The sequence below is a fragment of the Cyanistes caeruleus genome, chromosome 13 (genome assembly GCF_971803275.1).
Source record: "Cyanistes caeruleus chromosome 13, bCyaCae1.hap1.1, whole genome shotgun sequence".
NCBI lineage: Eukaryota > Metazoa > Chordata > Aves > Passeriformes > Paridae > Cyanistes > Cyanistes caeruleus.
The window spans coordinates 19,512,801-19,538,107 of NC_141713.1; the positions used below are offsets into that span (position 1 = coordinate 19,512,801).

Genomic DNA, 25,307 nt, shown 5'->3' on the forward strand with positions numbered 1-25,307 from the left:
CTCTAGTTAGCTGTTTGAAAGACTCAGAAGCAAACAGGATTCAATCCCAGTGGGATTAGTTCAGTTCCTGGGGACCCACATTCCCTCCCTCCGGTAGCATCACTGACAATGAGCGTGTCATGCACATGTGCTACATCTGCTGGACCCTTTACCCATCCACACACTTAAAAGCTTCAGTGAAAGGAAATATTTGCTCATCCTTGGTCTGCTTTTCCCCTTCCAGCTGCCCCTGCGGTTCAATGACAGCCTGGTGCTCCGGCAGCTGCGCTACACGGGGATGCTGGAGACAGTGCGCATTCGCCAGTCAGGATACAGCTGCAAATACTCCTTCCAGGTTGAGTGCAATGGCCTTTGTCTTCCATCACCTTTAGCATCATTAACAGAGTTGTCTGAGTGTTGCTGGTTCATTTTTTATCAGGGTAATTCATTTCTAGCTCTTGGAAGGCAGTGGATGTAACAGGCTGTTCTCTGCCTGTGAGCCAATCTACACCTCAGGGAGGGCTGTGAGTCCCCTGCACCATGATTCTTGAACAAAATCAGTATTTTTTTGCAACGTGGACCCTCTTTTCGAAAAAAGTGTCTGATTTGCACATTCTCTTCTGCATCTGGAATTACTGAGAGCAGTGTCATGTTGGCCGTGTCCCATCAGGAGGATGATCAGCATCCTCTGAACTGCTGGAGTTAGGCAGCTTTTCCTGTTTTCTTCTTTTCCATATGTTTGCCAGGTTTTGTGTACATGTCGGTCCTTTCATGCTTTGCTGGTGCTGATAGTTTTCCTGCCTGCAGCTGCTTTGGGGCAGACATCATGTTCTGCGCAGCAGCTGTTTAGAAAAATAAAAAAACTCAAATATTTTTGTGCCAGGAGCAGGGATCCCAACCTTGCTTGGGAGGATCTATCCTCTAGCACCTCCTTTACTCTTTGAATCCTTACAGCAGTAATGGCTGGAGCATCTCAGAGATGTTTTGCAGATGTTGGTATCCGCGTTCCATAGTGGCCCTTGCTGGGGATTTGGAGCATTTTTTCCTCGGAATGACCCTGTGGCTCCTCCAGAACCTCTCCTCCCACGCTGAAAAATGTCTGAACCTTGCTGGGTCCCTGCTTTGATGTCTTTCCATCAAACCACAAATGTTGGATGAAACTGGGTGTTCCCCAGTGCATAAAATGTTATCTGTCCTTCTGCTCATTCCAGAGGTTCCGTTTCATGTGGCCAGTGGAACAAATCTGTAATTTATGGGAGAAAGAAGCAGCAGGACCCAACTAACCAAATCTTGGTGTTGCTTTTTTTTTCCTTCTCAGGATTTTGTGAACCATTTCCATGTCCTTTTGCCACAAGGGATCAGCCCATCTAAGCACAATATCCAAGATTTCTTCAGGAAGATAAAACTCAATCTAGACAATTACCAAGTTGGAAGAACAATGGTAAATGTCCACCCTCAGCTCAGCATTTAAAACACAGATATAACATTTGCTTGTATTTCTGTCTGATAAATTAATATCTATATATGGTTTTAATTAATGAAACTATTTTTCTTCTGTCTACCAAAAATCAATGATTTAAATGAAACCTTTGATATTGTTAACATAAAACATTAAGGAATAATATTGGTTTTTTATTGATTGTAATGAGGCAACCTAAAAAACCTCATATCCTGGAAATCTGTGTGTGCGTGTAGACTTGGTATGATGGTCCGCATTTCGCCTTCCCTGAGGGGAAAGCTCTGTAATTTAGAGCTTAGACAGTCACAGGCTATTGTGAAACTGCTGAAACCTGTTAGAGGTGCCTTCACAAAAATCAGCTCCTCAACTTTCCTGGGAGCACCCAGAAACCAAGAGGATTAAATCATTTGACTTGTGGTGTGGGAAGCTTTCCATGCTAGTGTTTTTGGGGTTGTTTTGGCCAGGTTTTCATGAAGGAGCGGGAGCGGCAGCTTCTGCAGGACCTGCTGCATCAGGAGGTGCTGCGGAGGATCATGCTGCTGCAGCGCTGGTTCCGCAGCCTGCTCTGCAGGAGGCAGTTCCTGAGCCTGCGGCACGCGGCCATCAGCATACAGGTGGGTGCTGGTGCTGGATTCCAGTGCAGATTACCATCCCCAAATCCTACAGACAGAGCCCCTGGGTAAAACCAGGTCCTTCCTGTCCAAGGAAGGAGCTTGGCAGTCAGGATTGACTCCTATTGCCGTAATAATTTGGGAATGGGGGGGAGCTGGAGAGGTTGCATGAGGGCAGGTGCTGTCCCGTCTTCACACAACACCCATTACAAGGAATCCCCTGTTGTGTTTGCAGAGATTTTGGCGTAGCTACCAGAGCCGAAAAAAAGGCAAACCATCCCCAGACCCTCTGGTTCTCAGCAAAGCCGCTATCGTCCTGCAGAGCCACTGGCGAGGTTTTGTGGAGCGCCGGAGGTTCCTGCAGATGCAGTTTGCAGCCCACCTCATCCAGAGCTGCTGGCGGGAGCACGCCAGGCGCCGGCACGCCGCGGCCACCAGTATCCAGGCAGCCTGGCGGGGACACCGCAGCCGGCAGGCGTACACAGCCCGCAGGAGCAGAGCCGTGTGCCTGCAGGCAGCCTGCCGGGGCTACCTGGCACGGCAAAGGTAACACCCAGGAATGTTTTTGATGATTTGTTTTGGTGATGCTCACAGGGGGAGGAAGGTGGTTGGTGTGAATCGAGGCACTGCAGTGACTTACACAGGGCAGGGTCCCCTTGTCACATCCATGACCCTCTCCCCACCTGCCCTGATCCTTTGTTTGCCCACACTTTCTAACAATTTAGCTGCACGTCCTGCTCTTGGAATAAGCAGAGCCTATTTCAGGTTGGAGCACGTAGGCAGTGCAAAGCCAAGGCTGTAAATAATCGCAGGGGTTTTTTTTCCCCTTGGCAGCAGCACCAGTTTAAGTAGCCTATTTTTAACTCAGATTGCCTCACCAGTGTGTTTGCTGTGCTGGCTCACAAGGACAAGGGATACCGGAGCCAGCCGCTGCGGAGGGCACAGGCTTTCCAGCATGCCTTGGCTCTCTGGATGGGGGGTAGGTCACGATTCACTCTCCAGAGCTGCTGCCTGCAAGGTGGGGAGCACCTTAACGTCGCTTGGAACATTTGGGAGCTGCAGAGAGCTCTTGGTGCTGGGCACAAGTCCCTGCTAGCTGTTCCAGCCGCAGTCCAGGAAGGATGGCGAAGATGGAGAAGCCAAGGGGGTGTGATGGGTTAAGCTTTTCTGGCTCCAACAGCTTATGAAGGAGTTAGACCAGGGACGGCTGGACCCACTGCCATCAGCATGAGGAGAGCTTTCAGGTGCGTTGGGGCAGCCCTTCGGTACCAGAGATGGCAGAGGAGGAGAAGGTTTAAAACCAAACGTGCCTTGCCTTGTCTCGCACCAGATGTGCAAGGAGGATCACTTGAGATGCTGGTGGTGGTGATGTGATGGTTGTGATGGTGATGAGACAGCACTAGTGCAGTGCCTTGAAGGGTCCTGAGTGGTCACAGGGCTGAATAACCTGGTTTTCTGCTTTCTTCCAGGTTTAGAGCTTTGAAAGAGCAGCAATTAAAAGAGATGCAGCTGGAGAATGGCCTGGCAGGTAGAGAAGAGGATGGACTGGAAGCAGATGTTTTGGAAATTAAGGGCTCTGACCCATCTAAGTGGGAGGACAGCTCATTTGAAGAGCGAGTGAGAGCTGTAGAACAGTGTAAATCACTGATGGAGAATAATCGGGTGAATCACGTGGACCCGCTGAATACCTCCCTGTACAAAAGGCACGAGAGAGCCAGCAGCCAGAGCGGGATGGACACCGAGGAGGAGATCATCGTGAGAGAGAGGCCCAAGTCACTGGAGGATCTCAACCAGAAAAAAGTGGTTCGTGCAAAGAGGGAAAGCCGAAGGATGCGGGAACTGGAACAGGCGAAATTCAGTTTGGAGCTGCTCAAGGTCCGCTCCACGGGTGGGCTGTCACCTTCGGAAGAGCAGCGCTGGGCCACCGAGTTGGTGTCTGAGGCATTGCATTCCCCTCAGGGAACCCCGGAGAGTGAGAGCTCTCAAGGGAGCTTCGAGTTGTTAAGCAGTGAAGATACCTCAAATAGTAAACTCATTTCTTTAAGCTTAGACAAGCATGATGTACAGTCGTTTTCCATGGACTCCCTGCCCAGCAGTCCCCAGGCTCAGCTGCAGGAGAAGCCTTTCTGTGCAGCGGATGGGGACAACGATTTGTCTGGCTGCAGACAGACCCCAGCAGACACGGCGCTGCCCGATAACCTCACCAGGAGGGAGCGTGGGGTCAGTGACCCCCAGGATGCTATAAAGGTTCACCCAAGAGAAGCCCTCCTTTCCAGCAACCTCCCAACTTTCTATGTTCCACCACAAGACATTGTGAAGGTGAAGCTGGTGGAAAATAACCTGAGGAAGAAAGCAGTGGAAAGAGAGGAAAGGACAGTTATGTTCTCCGAGGTCGGGAAGGACTCTGAGCCAGACCAGGGCAAAGCCTTAGGAGAAGAAGAGGAAGAGGAGAAACCCTCTTCCAAGAGAGAGGAGCGTGGGACAGTGACAGCAGCACGGGCCCTTTCTCCAGATTCTGTCATCAAAAGACTGGAAAAGCTCAACGTGGAGAAGGAGGAAAGGCAAAAGCAGCTTCAGCTGCAAAATGAGAGGGAGATGATGGAGCAGATCCGTCAGCAGAAGGAAATTCTGGAGAGACAGCGCAAAGCCTTCGAGCAGCAAGGAAGGGTAGAGGCTTTGCAGAGGACAGAGCAGAGCAGAGTGAAGGAGCCTTCCCTCAAAGCAGCCAAAAAAGCAGACAGCCGGCCTCAGTCAGTCCTCATCCTACACCCCCAGAGCAGAGGGGAGCACTGCCCCACCCCAGGCGTGGCTCCAACCTCAGCAGTGGACATCAGGGGTCTCACTGTTGGGACCAGAGGAGGCTCTCCAGCCCACAGTGCCCCCAAAGACCGACCTGTCAGCATGTTTGTGGAGCGAAGAGAAGGTGTGGAACCCCACTGCCATTCCAAACCAGCTCTGGACCCCAAGGACCACCCAGGCAGCCATTTCTCAAGGACAGAGCGCCTCCGGCAACCTCGGATGCCCAACCAGGCCACTGAGGAGATGAGGGCAAGCTCCATGTTCTTCACGCCAAAAGACAATCCCTTCGGCCTCCAGTGAGTAAAGAGATGGCAGGCTTTCTCCTAGGCTTTCTCCTAGGCTTTCTCCTAGGCTTTCTCCTAGGCTTTCTCCTCAGGCTGTCTCCATAGGCTTTCTCCTCAGGCTGTCTCCATAGGCTTTCTCCATTGGCCCTTTGTTGTGCTAAGGACCTTATTGTACAAAGGGTCCAGAATGTTGTTTCTGGAGTCTGCACAAACCCCATAGTTAAACAAAGGGTTCTTGATCTTCTAGCAATGAGGAGGTGGAGGTCAGAGGGAAAGGAAAAAGACCTGGAATATGATTTCTCAGTCTCCTACAACTTTATATAATCCAGGGGAGATAATCATGGACATTAGAAGGTGAGGAGAGTCAATAAACAGGCTCAATACTGTTTTTATTTACCCAACATGAACGGGGGTTTAGTTCTCAAGGTAAAACACAGTGAATAAATTCTTAGGATTTTTGGGTAGTTGGAATAGAAATGACTCAATGAGGCAAAAAAATCCAGGATTTTCCTTGTTTACCACATAATTAATACATCCAGCAAAGCCATGTGGACACTCTGACCATTGCAGATGAGAAAACACCAGCTCTCCAGAGTGAGTTTGGGAGTGAATGCTCTTTGGAGACTGTACCATTCACATATGTAATTAATTACACCTGTAATGGACTTAGCAGTTGCTCAGTGCCATCGCGTTGCTCAACCTCGCTGCTGCTCCAGGGTCTGGAGATGGCAGCAAGATCTTGGGACATTTGCTCCCACTCTTGTGTTGCTTAAGGTGCTTTGCTAATTTTGTGGTGGTTTTGGCCACGTAGCTCAAAAAGGATCTCAATCACTCCCTCCTAAATCCTGCTGCACCCTTTCCAAGGCAACAGCTCCCAGTGAATGACTGCTGGTAACTCAAGGTACCTCCAAGTGTAGTGGTCTTGTGGTTTCTGTGCCATTGTAACAGAAAATTTCTGTTTGAAATTTATTTTCCTGGTTCATGCACAACATGAACAAGGAACAGGAAGAAAAAGACATTAAGAATTTTAATTTTTGCTCTGCAACAGAATAGTCACCCAAAGTACAAAGGTACAATCAGTAACCACCTTGCTGTATAAAGTTGACAGGCAGAATGTTTTCTCTTCTTGTCTTGTATTAAGTCCAATCCTGAAGAATTCCAAGCAATTCCGAAACCCCATGACCTCTGACTTGCAATTTAGTCTTGACTGCTTGGACTGTGTGCTCCCAGGAGCTAGGCTAGTGTGGTAGGAAGACTTTTGGGAGAAGATGAAAGATCTCTGTTCTGTTGTGTTTCAGCAGAGAGGCAAATCATCAGTGCCTTTCCAAGGGTGAACTAGCACGGAAGCCGTTTAAGATGCTGGGGTCTGGCAGAGGCGAGGTGAGTTGTGACTTGTTTATTTTTTCTTTCTGTTGGAAAGGGGGAGGAAAATAACTTATTTTACCAGTTTTCCCTAAAAAGCTTCAAAGAAGTGAACTCTGAAGCACAAGGGCTGCTAGACATGGGTAGGGAGGGGGGATATGACAGCACAGTAACCTCCACACCTTCTTTTAAAGTAAAAAGACTGTAGGAATAATTTGTAACAGTTCTGGATAAAAGGATCCCATGATCCTGATGGCAAACACTGTCCAACGCTGTCTTGTCTTGGTTTGGTTTAATGTCCGTTTGAGTAACACCCATGGTTGTCCATTTTCACCGTCTTGTCTTAGTTTTTGTTCTTCCTGGTCCTTTGCTGTTTTCACCAGACACAATACTGCATCCCCTCCATGGGGTGCAGTGGCACTCAGAGACGTCTTTAGGCTACACGGGTAAAGTCTCCTTTTTACTTTAAAACCCTTCTTTTCGTTTTGTTTTGTTTTATCCTTTGGTCAAGCAGGTGCCCAGACCGAGCCATAAAAAGAAAGCCCGCATGGCGCGGACGCGCTCCGATTTCTTGACTAGAGGTACTTTTGCTGATGGGGAGGGGGATACGGAGGAAGAGGATTACGATGGCAGTTTTGAGTTCCTTCTCTCCTCTGAGCACCCTCCTCACGCCGAGGCAGTGCCCGCAGCCCGCCTGGGGCAGGCCTGTTACAGTGACTCCGAAATGGTAATTGCGGAGCTGCGGGAGCCTTTCTTTGCTAACCTTAGCTGCGCTCATCCCCCCTCCACTGCTTCTTCTCCCCACTCCCAAGGATGCTGTAGAGGGGTGAATTTGGAAAACACAGCAGAAACTGAGGCAAAGTCACAGAATCGCAGAATCACAGAATGGTTTGGATTGGAAAGGACTTCAAATCTCAATTCCAAATCCCTGCCATGGGCAGGGACACCTTCCACTAGACCAAGGTGCTCAGAGCTCCATCCAAACTCTATTTCTTGCTCCTGGGTTGATTAGATACCCACCACACTTTCCATAGTTTTCCTGGATCATTACAACTTGTACTGCACAATTACCTATTTTGGGGGGCTTTAACCTCAATCCTCCCCTTGGAAACTTTTGACCTAAAAAAAATCTATATACATCTGTAAAGAAAATGAAAGTAAATATTGTCCAAAAAACAACAGACAACAAAATTACATAAATCCTACACCTTCTTTTACTTTTGATTTTTTTATCCTTAGCCAGAATATCCAATGATTATTTGATCGTCAGTTATCAGAATGCTGACAGACCACAGCTCAGAGAAAGAAAAACCATGGAAACTGGGCAGTAAAAATGTAGTGAGAGCAAAATAGTGGGTTTAAAACAAAGACAACCAACCTAAAGTGTTTTTTTCCAAGCACAGTGACAAGTATCCCTTAGCAGGTCTGACATGAGCCAGCACAGTGGAGCTTTTGCATCTCAGGCTTAATCTCCCACCCACATAAGCTGCTTTTGGAAAATCACAAACCGAGAGGTTTCAGGAGTGGAAGAGGCCAACAGATTCCAACCTGCTCATATTTTTTTTCCTGAGGTGGTGGAGATGTCCCCGTAGGAGTATGAATAAACACCAGGAATCATGTAGTGCTGTGAGAGTTTGGGTGGAGTGCTGGGTAGGGCTGCCATGTTCCTCTCCTCCAGCTGCAGTACAAGATGTGGAGCTGAGTATAAAACCAAAGAAAAGCATGAAACCCAAAGCCAGATATTTATTTTGTGCCACAGCATTGCTGTGGGTTCAGAAAACATCCCTTGTGATCCTGAAAGCTCCTTTTCCAAGAAAAGCAGGTGGCCAAGGAGGGCTTTTCATGACTTCTCTTTTAGCAGCTCTTATTATAAAGGATAATTTTTCCCAGGATAATTTCCTCACTGGAAGAGGGCAAATATTTACAAATTCCATAAATTTTTTTAAGCCTGCTCTTGATAAACTTGCTGGGGGTTGAGACAGGAATACTCAAAACCTGATTGAAAGACACATCTCTATGGACTGAGATAACCTGGCTGCTTCTCTATGCAAGTCCTTGCTTGAGGATTGGGAAAGGGAGAATTTTATGTAGTAAAATGTACTTTTTTTACATTGAATCATAGGAACATTTAGGTTGGAAAAGATCTCTAAGATTGTTGAGTCACAAATCCAGCACCACCTTGTTCATCACCAAACCAAGGCCCCTGGAGTGCCTTGCTATGCTCCTGCAGGCTGCCCACCTACAGAGGGAATGGTAGCTGTAGGAATCATTCCCTCTGGGCTGTGAAAAGTGCCATGCTGCTGCTTGGCAAGCTCCACCTTTGGGAGCATCCTGGGTCGCTGTACTCCTTGGAAGTGCTCCTTGGGACTCTGCTCACCTGGTTTAACAGCTCTCACTGCATGCGAGTAGCAGTAGGTGTCACCTCTCTCCTGTCTCTGCTGTGTCCCTCTTCTCTGCTCTCCAGCACTGGTTCTAACTGGTGGTCAGGACTTTCACCCCTGGTGTTTTAAGTTCTGCTTTCTAGGGCAACATTACCCCTGATGCCGTGTGCTCCGCGCTGCCCTCCGTCTGTGTGTCCTGACAATGTGTCCAGTGTTTCCATCTGTATTTTGTATTGCAGGTTTGGGACCAGCCCTTTGGCTTAGGGCTTTTTTGAGGTCAGGATCATCACAAATAGCAAAATTTAGGGACTGTTTATTTCGTATTTATTAGCAGAGCTCATTTGGGTGTTGCAGATGGCAGAGCAGCCTGTGATAAAGCTGGAATGGTGCCTCTTAGGGTGTTTTGGGTCCCAACACAAAGATACAGAAGTTGATGTCTGTGCAGACACTTGATTGTGTCTCGTGAGAGTCACATGGAGGTGTCTGGCAGCCACCATGTGCAGGCTGGTTCCCATGCCAGTGAATAGCTCCTTCATACAGCTCCTGCCTCCAGCTATGACTTCCCAAAACAGCCTCTTGCCATGTCCTGCTCAGCAGCCGAGGCTGCTGGCTGCATGAACGAGAGATCACGTGCAGCCCCATGGAGCCCAGCACATGATGGGTCACCAGCTGCACTGCCTGCTTTGCCCATTTTTTTCTTGGCCATCAAGTCACTGGTCGTGTACCCCAGCTGGTGAGTAGAGGCCCACTGGAATCCAATGCTCCTGGCCCATGTTCAGGGTATCCCAGAGCATCAAACACCCAGAGCATCTGCAGCCAGAGCTGGAACCCATGGGGCACCACTGCATGAAATGGCTGCTGCAGATACAGTTGACTCTGAGGTTCTTTAAGGATTAAGGGCTTCCTGACAAGACCAAGATTCAAGTTTTTTGGCTGGTGAATAGCCAAGGATTAACCTACCTTGAAGTGAGACACAAGTGGAAGGAACAGCTCCTGGCTGTTCCTGTCAGCACGTGTTAACACCACTTTTGTTTGGCACCTAAGCCTGGAGAGCTTTCCTATAGCAGCTGCATAAATGGAAAGCCTTGCCTAGAGGAATCACACCAGAAATACCCTCTGGAAACATCCTTAGAGAGTGGGACCTGGATAATGAACCAGTTGCTTTGCTCCACCCTCCACACTAAAGCCATGAATTGACAAACGTGGGTCCAAGTACCTTCTACCAGCTGATCCCAAGTACAGCTGAAGAGTGAGCAATGAAAGATCTCTTGTCCTAACACATTCAGAGGGATCTTTAGGAAATTTTTCCATGCAGCACACAGCTGCACACAGCTGCCTGCTAGGATAAGTCCCTTGGCCATAGTTACCTTATGGGAAACACAGGTTACTCTGTCAGAGGAAGAATACTTGGGGTACCTTCCTCATCCAGGAGACAACTTCAGGACCCCAGTTATTGCCATTTGCCTTCACAATGCTTTGTGGTGTTCCCTAGCAGGGGATTTTCTGGTGCAGATGCTCATCTTGACATCTGAGGAGGTTTCCCATCCTTTCCCTTCAGAGTTTCCTGGCAGAGAACCTCAAACAGAAGGATATTGTGCCAAAAATGCCTTTTAGTCTTTATTTACTAAAGCTGGAAACTCAAAAATTACTTGAAATTATTCAAGAACAAAACCATATTGTGTGGGCAAATATTTAACAGATAATTTTTAGAACAAGTAGTAGGTTTGGGCTGGATGGAGATAACTTTTTTAAGTTCTTAATGGCTTTTTTCCCAGTATCCATCCACAGTTTCTATGTGATCATCACCTAGATGTAAGAATGAAAGGAACAAAGTCTCTTTCATGGTTTCAGCAGTTCCTGACGTTCCCAGTGATGATTTTGCCTTGCATGCTGCCATCTCCTGGCTGGAAGAGATGTTAGTCCAGGGTGGGGGGAAGGGAATAAAACATGGAAAAAGTGTAAATATGGCACATGTGACCTTCCTGTAGCCTACTTGATATAGAATTTTATTTAAATATTTTTAACAGAATTAAAATAATTTATTTAAAATATAGAGCATTCAGCTGAGACATTGAGATGATAGGAAAACTCCAAGGAGATATTTGACCATCATCTCCCAAATCCTTTCATACAACTGATTCTTCACTTTCCTCATGCTGAAAGTTTCTCCTCCAGGAGTCCAGCTCCCAAATCACAGCTGCAATTGGAAATAGAACAAAAATTTAGATATTTTAAAAATATGGTAAGTCCATTTCTGGGCTACTTCATGGGATCCTGTTAGGTTGAATTACTGCAAATTCATCCCACCCTTAAAAATGATCCAAGGACATTTTAAATGGTGGCAAAGGTGGAGATATTAAAGCTGAAAAATTTCTTTGTTAAAGGGTTCCTTTTGGTGTGTCCTTGGCATAAAGACTTGGGTCTTTATTTCTGTAAAGTACTCAGCAAGAGCTGGAGGAGGAACTTCTGCTGGGACAGATCCAGGTGGTTGAAGGTTCCCTTGGGGAGTCACTTCATTGTGGCTAATGGGACACTGGGTGGAGAGTTGGAATGCCTGGATGAAAATGGTGGAAGAGCTGTGCAGGCTGAGCTATAAGGACCCGTGGCTTGATGCAAACTGATTTTCATCACCAATTGCTGAAGGAAGAAGAAGGTTGGACCTGATTGGAGAGTTGGAGCAATGAAATGCCTCTCTTTATTAGGAGTCATTAAAATATTTCTCATGGGGCTTACCAGGACAGTGGGTTTTCACCTGTAGGCAAATAGAAATAAAGATGTAGGAGATTAAATAGCTGATCTTTGGTAGGAAAAAAAACCAAACATCTGATACTCCAAGGGCTGTCTTATTTTTAAATGTTTCATGCAACGATTCCAAATCATTACAGACCGTGCAGCGATTCACCTCTGGGGAAGGCCAGGCCAAACTGCACAAAACCATGTCTCAAGGGGAGATTGGAAAGCTAGCAGCCACACAGAAGAATCTGACTCTGGATGGGAGGTAGGAATTGTGGCTGGAGATGACAGACAAGTCCTTCCTGTGTCCCTCTTGCTCTCCAACACCCTGTTGAGCCACCCAGGCTCCCCCTGCATCATGAGTTACCCATCCCACCTTTTCTGCATGACCATGGACAGGCCCAGTCAGGTCTGGCTTGCACCACAAGTTTTGGTGACATGGACCACATGTTCCATCCCAAAACACTGAATCCTGTGCATGAAACTGATGTTTGAATGAGAAGCCACATTTCCCTGGTAGAAATTGTGTGGATTTATCTCCTCAGGAAGGTCCAGAAGACGGAGGTAGTTTTGGGTAGAAAGACCTTTCCTAGTTAAGGCAGTTCCTCTTTCCGTGACTTACTTCCAGGCCTCAACGAGCTAAGATGAGGTTTTGGGTGAAGGGAAAGCAGGGGGAGAAGAAGACCCCCCGGGAGAAGCTCGCTACCCAGTCTGAGCTGCTGGAGCTGTACGCAGAGCAGGAAGCCCCTGGCAGGGAGGCCGTTCCTGGCTTGCAGCTTGGTGAAGGTACGTGGTGGGGGGACACAGGACCAGTTGTAAGGAGGGAGAAGCTGGGTTGGGAAATTGGGATATGTCCTTGCTGGTTCATGTCTCTTCATTCGTGGATGATGTCAACCCAGAACGATGGCAAGTAGGTTAGGGGTGGAATCCATAACAGATCTCAAGGAATTCCATGTCACTAGTCCTTCTAGCCACCATCTGGACATGGACAGATGTTTCCTCCCTTGAGGGAGGAGATAACCAAAGCAGAAATGACATTCAATCTTCCTGTGAGTTCTACACTGTGCTTCTCTCCTCCACAGGTTTATTCTAATGCCCGCCTCCCAGTTTTAGTGTCACAATTATTTTTTGTCTGGTCCTCAATCTCCTTCCCTCTTTTTGTTTATCACCAGCAGAGTTGGGTCCTCATCACCTGACACCCCCACGGAGTCCTGAGCTATCGGGCATCTACCGGCGGGAATTCAAGGAGAACAAGGAGCCCTCTCCCAAAGTGAAGCGTAAGCGCAGCGTCAAGATCAGCAACGTGGCTCTGGAGCCCGTGCAGTGGCAGAACGACTCCCTGCAGATCATAACCAGTGCCAGCGACCTGAAGAGCATGGATGAGTTTCTCCTGAAAAAGGTAACTCCTGTCCTCACTGCTCCATAAATCAGCACAGAGATCCAGGAGCAGACAGAGGCAACAAAGTAAAAATGATCCTGTGGGTAGCTGTAGTAATGCTAATAATTCACCTAAGGGTTCCAGGGCAGGTCTAGAGAAGTTTCTGGTTCTCATGCAGAAGAAGCCACCGGGTGATCATGGTGGAGCAGCTGCTTCTCAGTGCTGCTTCATCTCACATTAGCTCTGCTGCAGCAAAAGAGACATGGGTGCAAAAACCTCCTTGTTTTCCCAGATGAATGAGCTCGACAACGAGGATAGCAAGAAGGACACGCTGGTGGATGTCGTGTTCAAGAAAGCACTGAAGGAATTCCGACAAAACATCTTCAGTTTTTACTCCTCGGCATTGGCGGTAAGTGATCAGATGATGGGTGAGACTTCCACCTCCAGGAGAAACAGGATATTCTGGGTCCTCCTGCTGGTTCAGGTGTTGCCAAGCCCTCCATTTCTGGTTTGCTTATCCCAAAGGATGGATGTGCTTCCTTTGTATTCAGTCCCATGATCTGAATTTGGACTAACTCTTCCTCATGAGCCAGCTCTCAGCATATACTTGGTGATGATTTCTGATCCTCATTGCAGCTTTTCTCCCAACCAAAGAGGAGATGACAGAAAGTCCATCAACTCCAATTTGTCACTCAAAGTGCCTGGAAACCTTTGTTACCTTTGCTAGTTGTGATGTCTGATTCTTTTTTCCTTCTCTTTATCGTACTTGGACTTTCCTCAAGCAGCTGGAAGCCAGTGTGGCTGAAGTAATTGTCTGGAGAAGAAAAAGTCTCCAGAAAAATCTGGGCTGTATAAAAATCACTTTTCTTTTTGCTTACAAGATGGACGATGGGAAGAGCATCCGCTACAAGGACCTCTACGCCTTATTTGAGCAGATTCTGGAGAAGACCATGAGGCTTGAGCAGAGGGACTGGAGTGAGTCTCCAGTTAAAGTCTGGGTCAATACCTTCAAAGTCTTCCTGGATGAATATATGATAGAGTACAAACCCCTGGACTACACTGCAGGGAAGGTACTCAGCACTTTTCGTAACCCCCCTTGAAGGTTTGGGAACTGTCTTTGGGGTTGTGACTCTGTAGATGCCTGGGACCCTCCGTTGTCTTCTCTGCTTTGAGCTGAGCCAGACAAGGCAAGGTGTGACTCACTGGTTGTGTGTCACTGGGCTCAGCCAAGCCCAGATCACACCAGGCTGAGCTGGGCTTGGCCAATGCCAAGGATTAGATGTTATCTCCCGGGCAAAGCTGCAACCAACTGTGGATGGTTGGAAAGGCAGCTCCTGGTGCTTCTTCAGTTCTGGGGGGTTTTTTCAAACTTTGAGGGATGATGAAAGAGATCCCTCTCAGGTCTCCTGACCACTTCCCAGGTGACCATACACACCACCATGGATTGGGTTGTAGGAGAAGGGGATGCAGGCAGTGGCTCAGGTCTGGGTACTGTTCTTAGAGCAGTAAGAGCCTGCACTGTGTCACAGACCTGATCTCACTCCCTGCTCTGTATTGTCTGTGAGGCTGGGCTTGGGAGATGGTGTCTATTGTACAAATACCCCATCTCCTGGCTCTTCTGCTCCAAGTCCTCTCCAGCCTCCTCTGCAGGCAGGTTTTCTTCAGAGCAGGCTGAGCATCATGTTCCTTGTTGGTCACTGCTGGTGGGGTCAGAGCTGGAGCAGCAGCTATTCCCAGCTCCAAGATGAAGATAGGAGGAGCTGTCCAGGGAAATACCAAAACTGGAATGATCCATGGGAGAGTTTTCTAGAATGACTCTTCTGAGGCTGCAGGTGCACTGGAGGATGGGGCTGGAAGGCACTGGACAATGTTAGATATGAGCCCTCTGTATCTTTACCTGACAGAATTGCCCAAAAATTGAGTTGGATCTCTTTCCCTCACCAGGTGCCAAAAACAGAACGAAAGAAGAGAAGGAAAAAGGAAGCAGATGTGGTGAGTTAAGCCTGCACATTAAAAAAATCAATGTCCTTGGGGCCAGAACGTCAAGAGACCAGCTTGACACATCCTGGGCTGAGATCTGAACATCAACCCTGAAAGGATGTGTGAAAAAAACGTTTAAGGTGGATTTGCTCTGCGTGATCAAGGATCACTTGGGTTGGCTCTGAAAACACGTCCCTCATCAGCCAAGACATAGATGTAATGTCCATGGTTGTTAGGCTGAGAGCAAAATAAAGTTTTGCTCTTGCTCCAGCTTTCTGCAGAAGTTTATAGTGTGTGTTTTACATCTCCAGAATCAGACATGGAGGACATTACATCTCCCATTTTCCTAAGGGATATGATGGTACTAGGAAGGGTGCAGGTGCAGAGCCAGAAAAAGGGGCCACAGATGCATAGAAGATCTGCTTAACATGAAGAAGTTGACCTGCCAAGCTCAGTGAAAGAGTTTCCAACCTGCTTCCATGATGACCACCTCCTACAAGATGGATGTTGGTTTGGGTTGTCTATGGGGTTGCTGGGCTCAAAAAGAAACAGAAATACCAAATGAAAACAAGAACTGAAGTTGAGGAGCTGACTGTTTCCATCTTTCCATTTTGCAGCAGGCTGAACACTAGCTCCCTTTTCTCACCACCCAAACTTTTTCCTCCAGGTGGAAGAGCACAATGGTCACATTTTCAAGGCGACCCAATACAGCATCCCCACATACTGTGAATATTGTTCCTCCTTGATCTGGATCATGGACAGAGCTTCTGTTTGTAAATGTAAGCACCCACCCTTTCTTAGATCCTTTTCTTGTGCTTCTGTCACAGTGACGAGTTTGGGGATTTTGAAATGTGTTTACTGCTGTTTCCTCCAACCCCATGCTCAAATAATTTTGATTTTTGTAACACCTGAAGAGCTTTAGGGACAGGTCTTAAGTTTTCTGAAGTCAACTAATAAGTCCATCCTAGCAGTCCTTCCTGGCACAGTTAATGAACTTGGTGTTCCACATCTTACCCCATCAGGTTGTGTGGCCATCCCATTTATCTGTCATGGTAGGAAGGATGGTAAAGTCAGGTATGAAATGTATCCCAAGGATGCATGTGGGGATCCTGACTTGGCAAACCCATTGGCTTCGCCTGTTTGACCTGCAGGCATGTGAATTTTTGAGGAGATCAGGAAAACGGAGGAGGGAGGATGATGGAAAAGCCTGATCCATCTCTTTTTGGAAAATCTCAAGAGATGGGTCAACCTTTTCCATCATCCCTCCTCCATTTCTGTGATTCAGTTGACAGCATCAGCCCCAGAGCATTTCAGTGCAAGAACACAGAGGAGGTGCCATTTCCAGTCTCAGGGTGTATCTGTGTCCAATAGCTCAGAGCAACTCATGGATTATAATCTGAGTTGATCTCTTGGGGTTGGGGGAGGTTTTAATGTTTCACAGATGTACCTATGGCACCTTCCATTTTAAAGGCTTCATTATATTTATTTGAGTGGATCTAATGCAGACTTGGCCCCTGGAAACTGCAAATCCAACATGCTTTTGACTTGGTAGTTCTGAGAAGTGCTACTCAATTCATATGAATTACTGTTTCTCCAGTAATGGGACTTTTGGGATAATTAAACACTCCTTTTCTCCATTGCAGTATGTAAATATGCTTGTCACAAGAAGTGCTGTCTTAAAACCACAACCAAGTGCTCCAAAAAGGTAAATGTCTCTCATTGCTTTGCTTTCTTTAAATGCCTTGAGACAAAGATCCCAAGTTTGTATAAAAATTATTGGAGGTGCAAAGCTGGATAGAATGCTGGAAATAACCCTCCTTTCAGCAGGAGCTTAGACAGAGATCCCCAGAGGTCTCTCCAGCCACAGTTTTGTAGATATTTTGGGAACTACGCGGTGATGAGTCACTGTAGATCTGCCCAGTCATGCAGCAGATGTTGCAGTGTCACTCCCTGCCTTATAACCGCACGGAATAATAGGAATTTCCCTAGCTTTGTAGTTTTAATGATTTGGAAATGTGGGGTTATTCTTGGAAATACAGACTTTTTCTCACACTGACAGCCTTTGCCTGCTGTGCCAGGAAGGGCAGGTGGAAGATGTTCACTGCCCTCTTTAGAGGGGAATTGAATATTGTTTACTGGATTTAAGGGTATAAGGAAATGGGAATGAATGGAGCAGGTTATCCCATCTAACAATCAAGCATCAAGATTCAGTGGGGTTTTTTTTAAATAGCTTATTTTCTGCCCAAAAGAAGGAAATAGAGTCAGGATTATAATGAGTGGAAAGTTTCATCAGCTACCTGGGAGTCTTCTCAGGGGAGAACAACCTCCACACTACACAGCCCCCAAAAGGCTGCATGAGTCCATTATTCCCAAAGAATAATCTGAAAATATACATTGAAGATGTGTGTGTGTATGACTATATTTGTATTTTGAATATATATAGAATTTTTGCTGCACTCTTTCCCTTTCTGGCACTATCTCTGCAAGAGCTGGGAATGCCTCATAAGAGTTTGTTCTCTAAAATCTGTGAAGTTCATTGAGATCACTGATTAATTTTTTAGAATATTCTTGGAGCCACCTTCTTTACTGTGATTTCTCTGCACAAGGAAGGTTTTGTGCTGCACCCAAGGAAGCAAGTTCACTATGTCTTCATGAGCAGCTTTGCACTGGGCAGTTAGAAGTTCTCTAGGAAGGCTCCAGTTTCTCTGTGCATGGTGAATTTGTGTTTTTAGGGTTATTCTCAGTGACAGGGAGCTACAAACCATCAGTCATGAGAAAGAAACAACACAGGAACCTTCCACACATCTGCTCCTAAGGTTTGCAGGATCAATGAAAGAATGACATTGAGTGGGAAGAAGAAAAAAGCAGGATTGTAAAGGGAGGCACTGCCTTGCTGATGGTGGAGTTATGTCTCACCTGTCTTTGGCTAGGGATGAGAATTTGGGGCATTATTTTAGTGGATCTTTTGACTTTTCCCATCCAGTATCTCCTGTGCAGGAGGACTTTCTTCACATTTGAATGTACCAGAATGTACCAACTCTCCAGTGAGTGTTTGCAGCTGGCAGAAGGGTCCTTCCTGACAGGTGTAGATGGGTCTTTTCAAGTTCTTTTTTTGGTGTCTTGTTTGTTCACTGGTATTTGGTAACTGTCAATGCTTCAAGTTGGTCTAAGCACCCAAGATTCAGATTTGTCTATTCTGCTTTGTGCATCTTTGGGAGGTGAAATCATCCTTGGAGATGGTGCCAGAGGCACAGGAGGTAGAGGAGGACCATGCCCAGATGTGTTGGCTCAGTCAGGCTGGGAATATAGTACAGTGGGGTAGTAGTTAAAGAAAGAAAATCCAAACTTTTTGCCTTCAGGTGCATGTCCAGAGACCGGGTTAGCATTGCAAAGTCTGTGTCCTGTCCTGTCCTTCCTTAGACTCACACATCTCCTGGATCAGCTCAGTTCAGAAGGACTCTGAATAATCGGATCCAAAGCTGCCCCAGCATTGCATCACAGAAGGATTTTAATCCCTTTTTCCCTTTTCCTGTGCAGCACGACCCTGAGCTGTCACCGCGGCAGTTCGGCGTGGAGCTGTCCCGGCTGACCAGTGAGGAACGGGCGGTGCCACTGCTGGTGGAGAAACTCATCAACTACATCGAAATGCATGGGCTGTACACAGAGGGCATCTACAGGAAATCAGGATCCACCAACAAGATCAAGGAGCTGCGGCAAGGCCTTGATACAGGTAAGAGGAGGGGGGAAAGGATCCTGGACGGGGAGGAAAATATCTGCAGCAGCAAAGTTGGATGGGAGGAAGGTGGAATTCTTCAGCATTCCTGACTCTGGGCTGTGCAAGGAATTATTTCACATTAGCAGCCATAACTCAGGTCATCAACTCATGTTTTTTTGGGAACAATCCACAGAAAAAAAGTTATTCTAATTGAGGGAAAGTGCTGCCTTACTTACACCCTAGCAATCAGTGAGAAAAAAAATCCTGGTCCCACCTGAAGTTATTTGCCCTGAAAAATGTATTTCTCTCTAATTTTACCATGTGGAGCTGAAATCTGGTGCTGAATTTTTTGTCATTAAAGGCATGTAAACATTTTTTATTTTAGAGTACTTTATGATAGAACAGTGTGGGTTGGAAGGGACCTTTAAAGGTCACCTTGTCCAGCCTTGGGCTTCTCATTGATCATCGTCTCTCATTCTTTTCCTTCTTGCTTCATCTGGTGCCGAACTCAGACATTGATAACGTGAATTTAGATGACTACAACATCCACGTCATTGCCAGCGTGTTCAAGCAGTGGCTCCGAGATCTGCCCAACCCCCTCATGACCTTTGAGCTCTACGAGGAGTTCCTGCGGGTGATGGGTGAGGAGCTTCCCTCATTATCCCATTCCCCTGGTGGAGGGAGATAGTGGCCACTTTCAGTGCCAAACTTTTCTTTGAGGCCTAACCAGCTGGTTTTGCCAAATGGTATTTACCTGGCTTCAAAGTCTGATTTTTTGGCTATAAAGGGGTTTTTTATGCAAAACCTCAGGCAATTTGGTCTTAATTTGGCAGCTTTTGCATCATGGTTCAGCTAATTTCAGCCCCAAAATTCCATCTTTTAAGTAGTAAAATTAAGAGGTACCATTTTAAATAGGATGAAGAAGTGGAAGCTGCCCCTAAACACTGGTGGTTTCTCCACAGGCCTCCAGGAGAGGAAGGAGACAGTGCGTGGGGTGTACTCAGTCATCGACCAGCTCTCCCGCACCCACCTCAACACCCTGGAGCGCCTCATCTTCCACCTGGTCAGGTATGCTGGGCCTGGGCAGCTTTAGGCAGAGGCAGGATGGTCAGGCATCCTTCCCACCAGAACAGTTGAGCCTTTTGCATCTGCCGTGTCTCCCAGGAGGTGGCCATGGTGCTGTTTCTCCAGGAGATGTGTTGATGAATGGCCTCTGCTGTGCTCTGGACACTTGTGGTTCCTACAGCTCTGTGGTGCCGCTCACTACTGCAGGGACAGGTTTTTGGGTGGAAAGGGCTGGTTGTTGCCTTGGGAATATCTAAGATGTCTTGAGGTTTGTCTTTCTCCCTCAAAGCAAGATTGCACCATAGACATATCTCCTCTCTTCATCCATGACCATGTGCAAGAGGTGCAGTGGAGGTGCCTCCACCTCTGACTTCTCTCTTAATCCCTATTTTTTCAGGATTGCCCTCCAAGAAGAGACCAACCGCATGTCAGCTAACGCCTTGGCCATTGTGTTTGCTCCCTGCATCCTCCGCTGCCCCGACACAACAGACCCACTACAGAGCGTTCAGGACATCAGCAAAACCACCACGTAAGAGCCTGGGGCTGGGTGAGCCAGCTCCACCACATCACTGTTCACATCTTGCTAAAACCTAAGATGGTTAAATGGCTCATAAATGGAGAGCTTTGGCATGAAGTGATAAACACATAGTCATTTATTCATCTAAATGCAAATAAATGCATCTGCGTTAAGATATTTCAAATTCTCTCGATCCCCAAGAGGTTGTTAAATGAGGATTTTTAAGTGATGGAGGATCCCCAAGAGTGGATAAGCTTCTGTTCCTGCCTGGCAGGAAAAGGTGGAGCTAGTGCTGACATGGTTTATAGTTAATGTAGTTCATTTTTGGCAAGCAGGTCTTGATTCTTACTTGATTTTGGCTTTTTTACTGAAGGAGGTGTGTTGTTTGGTCCGCAGCAAGAGTAATATGACAGTACTTAGATTTATTTATGGTGTTTGTCATAATTGAAAAAGGTTTAACAGAAAAAAAGTGAAGCACTAGCCCAGATTCAGTTTGGCTCTTACTAAATAGGTTTTAAAATAGATACTGGAGTCAATTATAATAATGAAAACCCTCCAGTGAAGGGCTGGGTTTCTGAAAGAGGTGATTTTACCTCCAGTAAGTATTAAAATTGTCGAAGACCAGGACATTTTTGGAGACCCAGCTGGCAGGAACACCTGTCCTTTAACAGGATTTCATTGTAGCTACTCACTCTTCAGCTCCAGCACATCCTCTCATTTTGTTACAAGGAAAGGAATATTATTTTCCCCTAACACCCTCCTGACAACATTAAACAGTTGGCTCAGTTACACAAGCTGCTGCACAGTTACTGTGTGAGCTGGAATTAGCCTGCCTTCTCCAAGTTTGTATTCCACTACTCCCTTTTCCCTGGGGGGTGGATTCCTCTAAATGGTGGGATCCTTGGTGATCTTTAGTTCCTCAGTCCATCCCTAGCCCATGATCACTCTTTTTAGGAGAATTCTCACCACCCTCTGGCATCCAGCTGGAGCTTTCTCCTCTGTGTTCTTTCATCAGGGCAGATCTCCAAATTAAACTTTTCCTTGTAATAAAATGTGAAGATGCACTGGAACTGAGGGAGAAGCTACCAGGAGATTCTGTTGAAGGACAAGCCAAGACAAGACAGAGCAGCTTCCTCCTCCCATTTTGTCGTCTTTTGGGTTTTTTTCTCCCTTAGTTGCGTGGAATTAATTGTCATCGAGCAGATGAACAAGTACAAGGCTCGTCTCAAGGACATCAACAGCCTGGAGTTCGCAGAGAACAAAGCCAAGAGCCGCCTCTCCTTGATCCGCCGATCTATGGTGAGATGCCAAAGCCCTCTTTGTCCCCTCCTGTCTTCTCCTTGCCCCTGAAGCCACCCCACCTTATCTTCTCCTGCTTATCCCAGCCTCCCAAACCTCTTGCAAACTCCCACACCATCTCCACCAGGACAGGGACCCTCAGCTCCATGGTGACTCCTCAGGGAGTCATACCTAAGCACAAGGAGGTGGGAACAGTCCATGGAAATGTTGTCACTCCTGCTCAGATGTTCCTGATCAGCATGTCCACCTTCATTTGAGCTTGTTTGGTCCTGAGTTGAGTCAAGCCTTTCAGTGACCAGCTCAACATCACCCCATGGGTGACCTGGACCATTGTTTTTTGTGCTCAGTCACATTATCTGAACCCAAAATGAGCTCCCCAAAGGCTCTCCCTGCTCCCGCACTGCCTTTTTGGGAGCCTCAAACCCATCTCATTGAGCTTCCATGCTTGCAGGGGGCTGGCAGGCTGCAGATGCCCCTGTGCTTGGCTTGTTGGGCTGCGGGAGAGGGATGGACCTGGCACAGCACAGGCTTGGGCTGAGGAGCTGAGCTGCCCCTCTGCTTGGACCTGCCCCCTGTGATCCTCAGGAGCACATTGCTGCTGCTTTTTGAGGATGAAATCCAAGCAGGGGCTGCCCAAGATTGTGGAGCTAGTGTTGCAGAGCTGCCCCACTCATCTCAGTTAACAGAAAAAACCTCACACTAAGCAAAGCGGGTTTTTGGAGGGGCGGCGGCATGTGCACTCTAACCTTCTGCTTTCCTTTTCATCTCCTCTCTAATCCAGAAGCCCGTACTAATTGCAGTTAGATTTATGAGCATAACCCGCAGTTCAATCCCGGTATGTATCAACGGCAGCTGCCGCGTCCCTCGTTGTGTGTCACCGTCGCTCATTCCAGCTCTGTCCCACCGGCCATTGTCTGTGACCTGCCCGGTCCCGCCGCTCCCCCTCGGAGCCGCCGTTCCTCCAGCAGGGCACAGGAGTTTGGGGCTGGCGCTCGGCCATCCCTGCACGCAGCTCCTCAGAAATACGCTTCCCAACCCTTTTCTCTTCCTACTTACTTTAATTTTCTATTTTATTTCCTTTTTCCATCCTGTGCTTCCCTCTTTTTTACTTTGCTTGACTCATCCCTTCCCTTCCTACCTCAATTTCTTCTCGCTCAGGATGCATTTCAGCATCAAGTTGCTTTCACAGCGCTGCTGTTTCTGAAGATGGTGAATAAAACCCTCAGCTTGGATGCCTTGGAGATCACAAGGCATCCGAAGGTCTCCTTCTCCTTGGAGGAGGAGCACCACCACCCTGAATACAAGCTCAGGACACCCAGGTTTGAATGAGGAAGAGACCAGCAAGCCCTGTATTCCCCAACTCCATCCCAGCTTGAATTTGAGTTCTGGGAGATCCTGACAGGCAAGAAAAGCACCTGCAGGAATTTGGGAATGCTGATAAGGCTGTTTCCTTTCCTAATATGCTCAGCCCATGTTGAAAGTTCCCTCAGGTTCCCCCCATTCTTCCACATCCATGAGTGTCAGGAGGTGGAGAAGAGCAAAATTTGAGCTCTGCTCATCTGAGCGTGGAATTTCTCAGGGGCTTAAGTCCACAAGCCAGTGGAATCTTTGGGATTTTGGGGCTCTTGGCTAATAGGATTCAGGGAGCTGTGCTTCAGCTCAGCAGCCCACGTGAAAAGTGTCATCCAGAAGAACACCAGGCACAGCAGAGGCTTTGCTGACAAAGAGGGATCTCTGAGATGTGGCATTAAAAGATGAAAGGCCTAAAATGGAGGAAATCTGGCTTTTGAAGGAAAAGAGGAAGGATCCTTTATCCTGAAAATCTGCTCTGGGCACGTGGGTTGTCAGGAAGACCCAGGAATGCTACAGTTGCAGGGGTTGAATAGGAGGAGCAAAACTGAGCTGCAACAAGGTCTTCAACCCCAAGGAGATGAACATTCTTCCTGGGTGATGGTCGTCAAGGGAGGGCAGCAAGTGATGGACATCTCCTAGTTCTAGTCATGTGAGGATCTGGGATGTAGACGAGATGTCTGGTCATGATAACGGTTAAGATAAAAGCTGTTTAATCTCTGCCATGTCCCTCATCTCCAAGAATCCCTTTTCTTCTGCTCCATGGAGCAGATCTGTAGAGCTGGTCTTCAGAAGGTTAAAAAACTTGCATGTATATCTCTCCACCTGTACCACCACATGCATCCTTTTCCATTTTCAGTTTCAGTATTAAAAAAATGAGATAGTTCTTCAGAGCTGCATTAGATCAGAGCGAGTTCAGCTGTGGGCATGGAGATCCACATTGATTGTCTTACAGTGGACCACTGGAGGTGGTCCTGGTTTCTGGATCTCCTGTACATGAGACATGGCAGGGCATGGACAACGTCATTAGCTGGGAGTTCATGTTTGCTGAAGGGGTCAGTGAGACCCTTGTGATGCTCAGGAAATACCAGGGGTGGATGAGGGAAGGATGTGAGACTTGATCCAAGGATAAAACGAGAACTGGGTTCCCTGAAATCAAAGCCTCGATGATGCTCCCACTCAAAGCCACCATCAAGCTTCCCATCACACAGGCTGTGGGCTTTGTGGGAATCCATCCTGCTGCCAGCGGGGCTTGCTTGGACCTGGACCAAGTTGCACTTGGTTCATCAGCATCTTCCTCACCACTGCCTTCCTCACAGCCTCCATCCCCAGCCCCTCCAACATGTTGAGTCCTTCTGGCACTTCTCCCAGCCTGAGGTTTTGGAGGGTCCGGGATGCATCCGGCGGCGGCACACTGAGGACCGATACCTGGGCCTTCTTCTTCACTCCTTGGGAGAGCAGTATGGTCGGTACCTGAGTGTTTGCCACATCACCTTGGCTGCTGGTGGTGACACCGTTGTCTCTCTTCAGGGCAAAGGACGCGTGCGGCGCGGCGCCTTCCCCAGCCCCGCATCCCCTGTCACCGGGCGCCTGCCCTCCATGACCGACATCCCTGAGGACACCATGAGCAGCGAGGAGGCCATGGAGATGGAGGTGACAGAGCAGCAGCAGGTGGCCATGCAGCAGGAGGAGAAGGTGCTGACTGAGCAGATCGAGAGCCTGCAGAAGGAAAAGTGAGTCTGGCCGAGGGTTCAGGCTGCGTCCCCAGCCTCTGGATGTTGCTTGACATCACACAACTCCACCCCTCTGTGATCTCTCGGTGCATCCCTTTCTTCTCTCCTGTTTTTGGCCCCATTGGGTCAATGGGGCTGGGTTGGCTTTGCAGGGAGGAGCTGACATTCGAGATGCTGACACTGGAGCCCCGTGCCTCCGACGACGAAACCCTCGAGTCCGAAGCCTCCATTGGCACAGCTGACAGCTCCGAAAATCTGAACTTCGACTCCGAAGGAGCCATCTCCGATCGCTCGGGTAAATCCAGATGTTCTTGGGCTTATGATGGAGCGGTTTGGGTTGGAAGGGACCTTCAAAGATCAAGAAGTCCATCTCCCTGCCATGGGCAGGCACACCTCCCACCATGCTTTTCTGTCACTTTGGGTAGGGTTATTTGGGATTTTCAAGTTTATTTTAAGTTGACAGTTTAAATGTGTGCAGAGAGGGGGTTAAGGGTTCAAGCACGTGGCCCTGGGGGGATAGGTGGCAGCAGCCAGTGTTGGTAAGGAGGTGAAAATTCTTCCAGCACTGCAGCATCATCTGGGCTGATGCTGCCCCCACTGAGATGCTGGGAATGTCTCCTGGTTTCAATGACATGTCCCCAGGGAGCAGGGTGGTTGGATCC

At 47.7% G+C, this 25,307-nt stretch overlaps 1 protein-coding gene across 26 annotated transcripts in view; it reads left to right on the forward strand.

The window, feature by feature from the left end:
* Nucleotides 1–25,307, forward strand: part of MYO9A (myosin IXA) — a 171,924-nt gene that overhangs the window by 145,293 nt on the left and 1,324 nt on the right. For 3 of the 26 annotated variants that reach the window (XM_086848497.1, XM_086848503.1, XM_023934331.2), the window contains 23 exons: nt 224–334; nt 1,298–1,420; nt 1,903–2,052; nt 2,285–2,595; nt 3,519–5,144; nt 6,431–6,512; nt 7,009–7,221; nt 11,761–11,873; nt 12,237–12,394; nt 12,781–13,007; nt 13,279–13,395; nt 13,868–14,056; nt 14,931–14,978; nt 15,634–15,745; nt 16,610–16,671; nt 18,504–18,696; nt 19,194–19,322; nt 19,644–19,749; nt 20,144–20,275; nt 21,439–21,562; nt 22,344–22,397; nt 24,443–24,645; nt 24,798–24,940. In XM_086848497.1, the coding sequence (XP_086704623.1) occupies nt 224–334; nt 1,298–1,420; nt 1,903–2,052; nt 2,285–2,595; nt 3,519–5,144; nt 6,431–6,512; nt 7,009–7,221; nt 11,761–11,873; nt 12,237–12,394; nt 12,781–13,007; nt 13,279–13,395; nt 13,868–14,056; nt 14,931–14,978; nt 15,634–15,745; nt 16,610–16,671; nt 18,504–18,696; nt 19,194–19,322; nt 19,644–19,749; nt 20,144–20,275; nt 21,439–21,562; nt 22,344–22,397; nt 24,443–24,645; nt 24,798–24,940 (4,726 nt within the window). The remainder of the gene's footprint in view (nt 1–223; nt 335–1,297; nt 1,421–1,902; nt 2,053–2,284; nt 2,596–3,518; nt 5,145–6,430; nt 6,513–7,008; nt 7,222–11,760; nt 11,874–12,236; nt 12,395–12,780; nt 13,008–13,278; nt 13,396–13,867; nt 14,057–14,930; nt 14,979–15,633; nt 15,746–16,609; nt 16,672–18,503; nt 18,697–19,193; nt 19,323–19,643; nt 19,750–20,143; nt 20,276–21,438; nt 21,563–22,343; nt 22,398–24,442; nt 24,646–24,797; nt 24,941–25,307) is intronic. The other 23 variants (XM_086848499.1, XM_086848508.1, XM_086848498.1 and 20 more) reach the window with 13 other exon arrangements.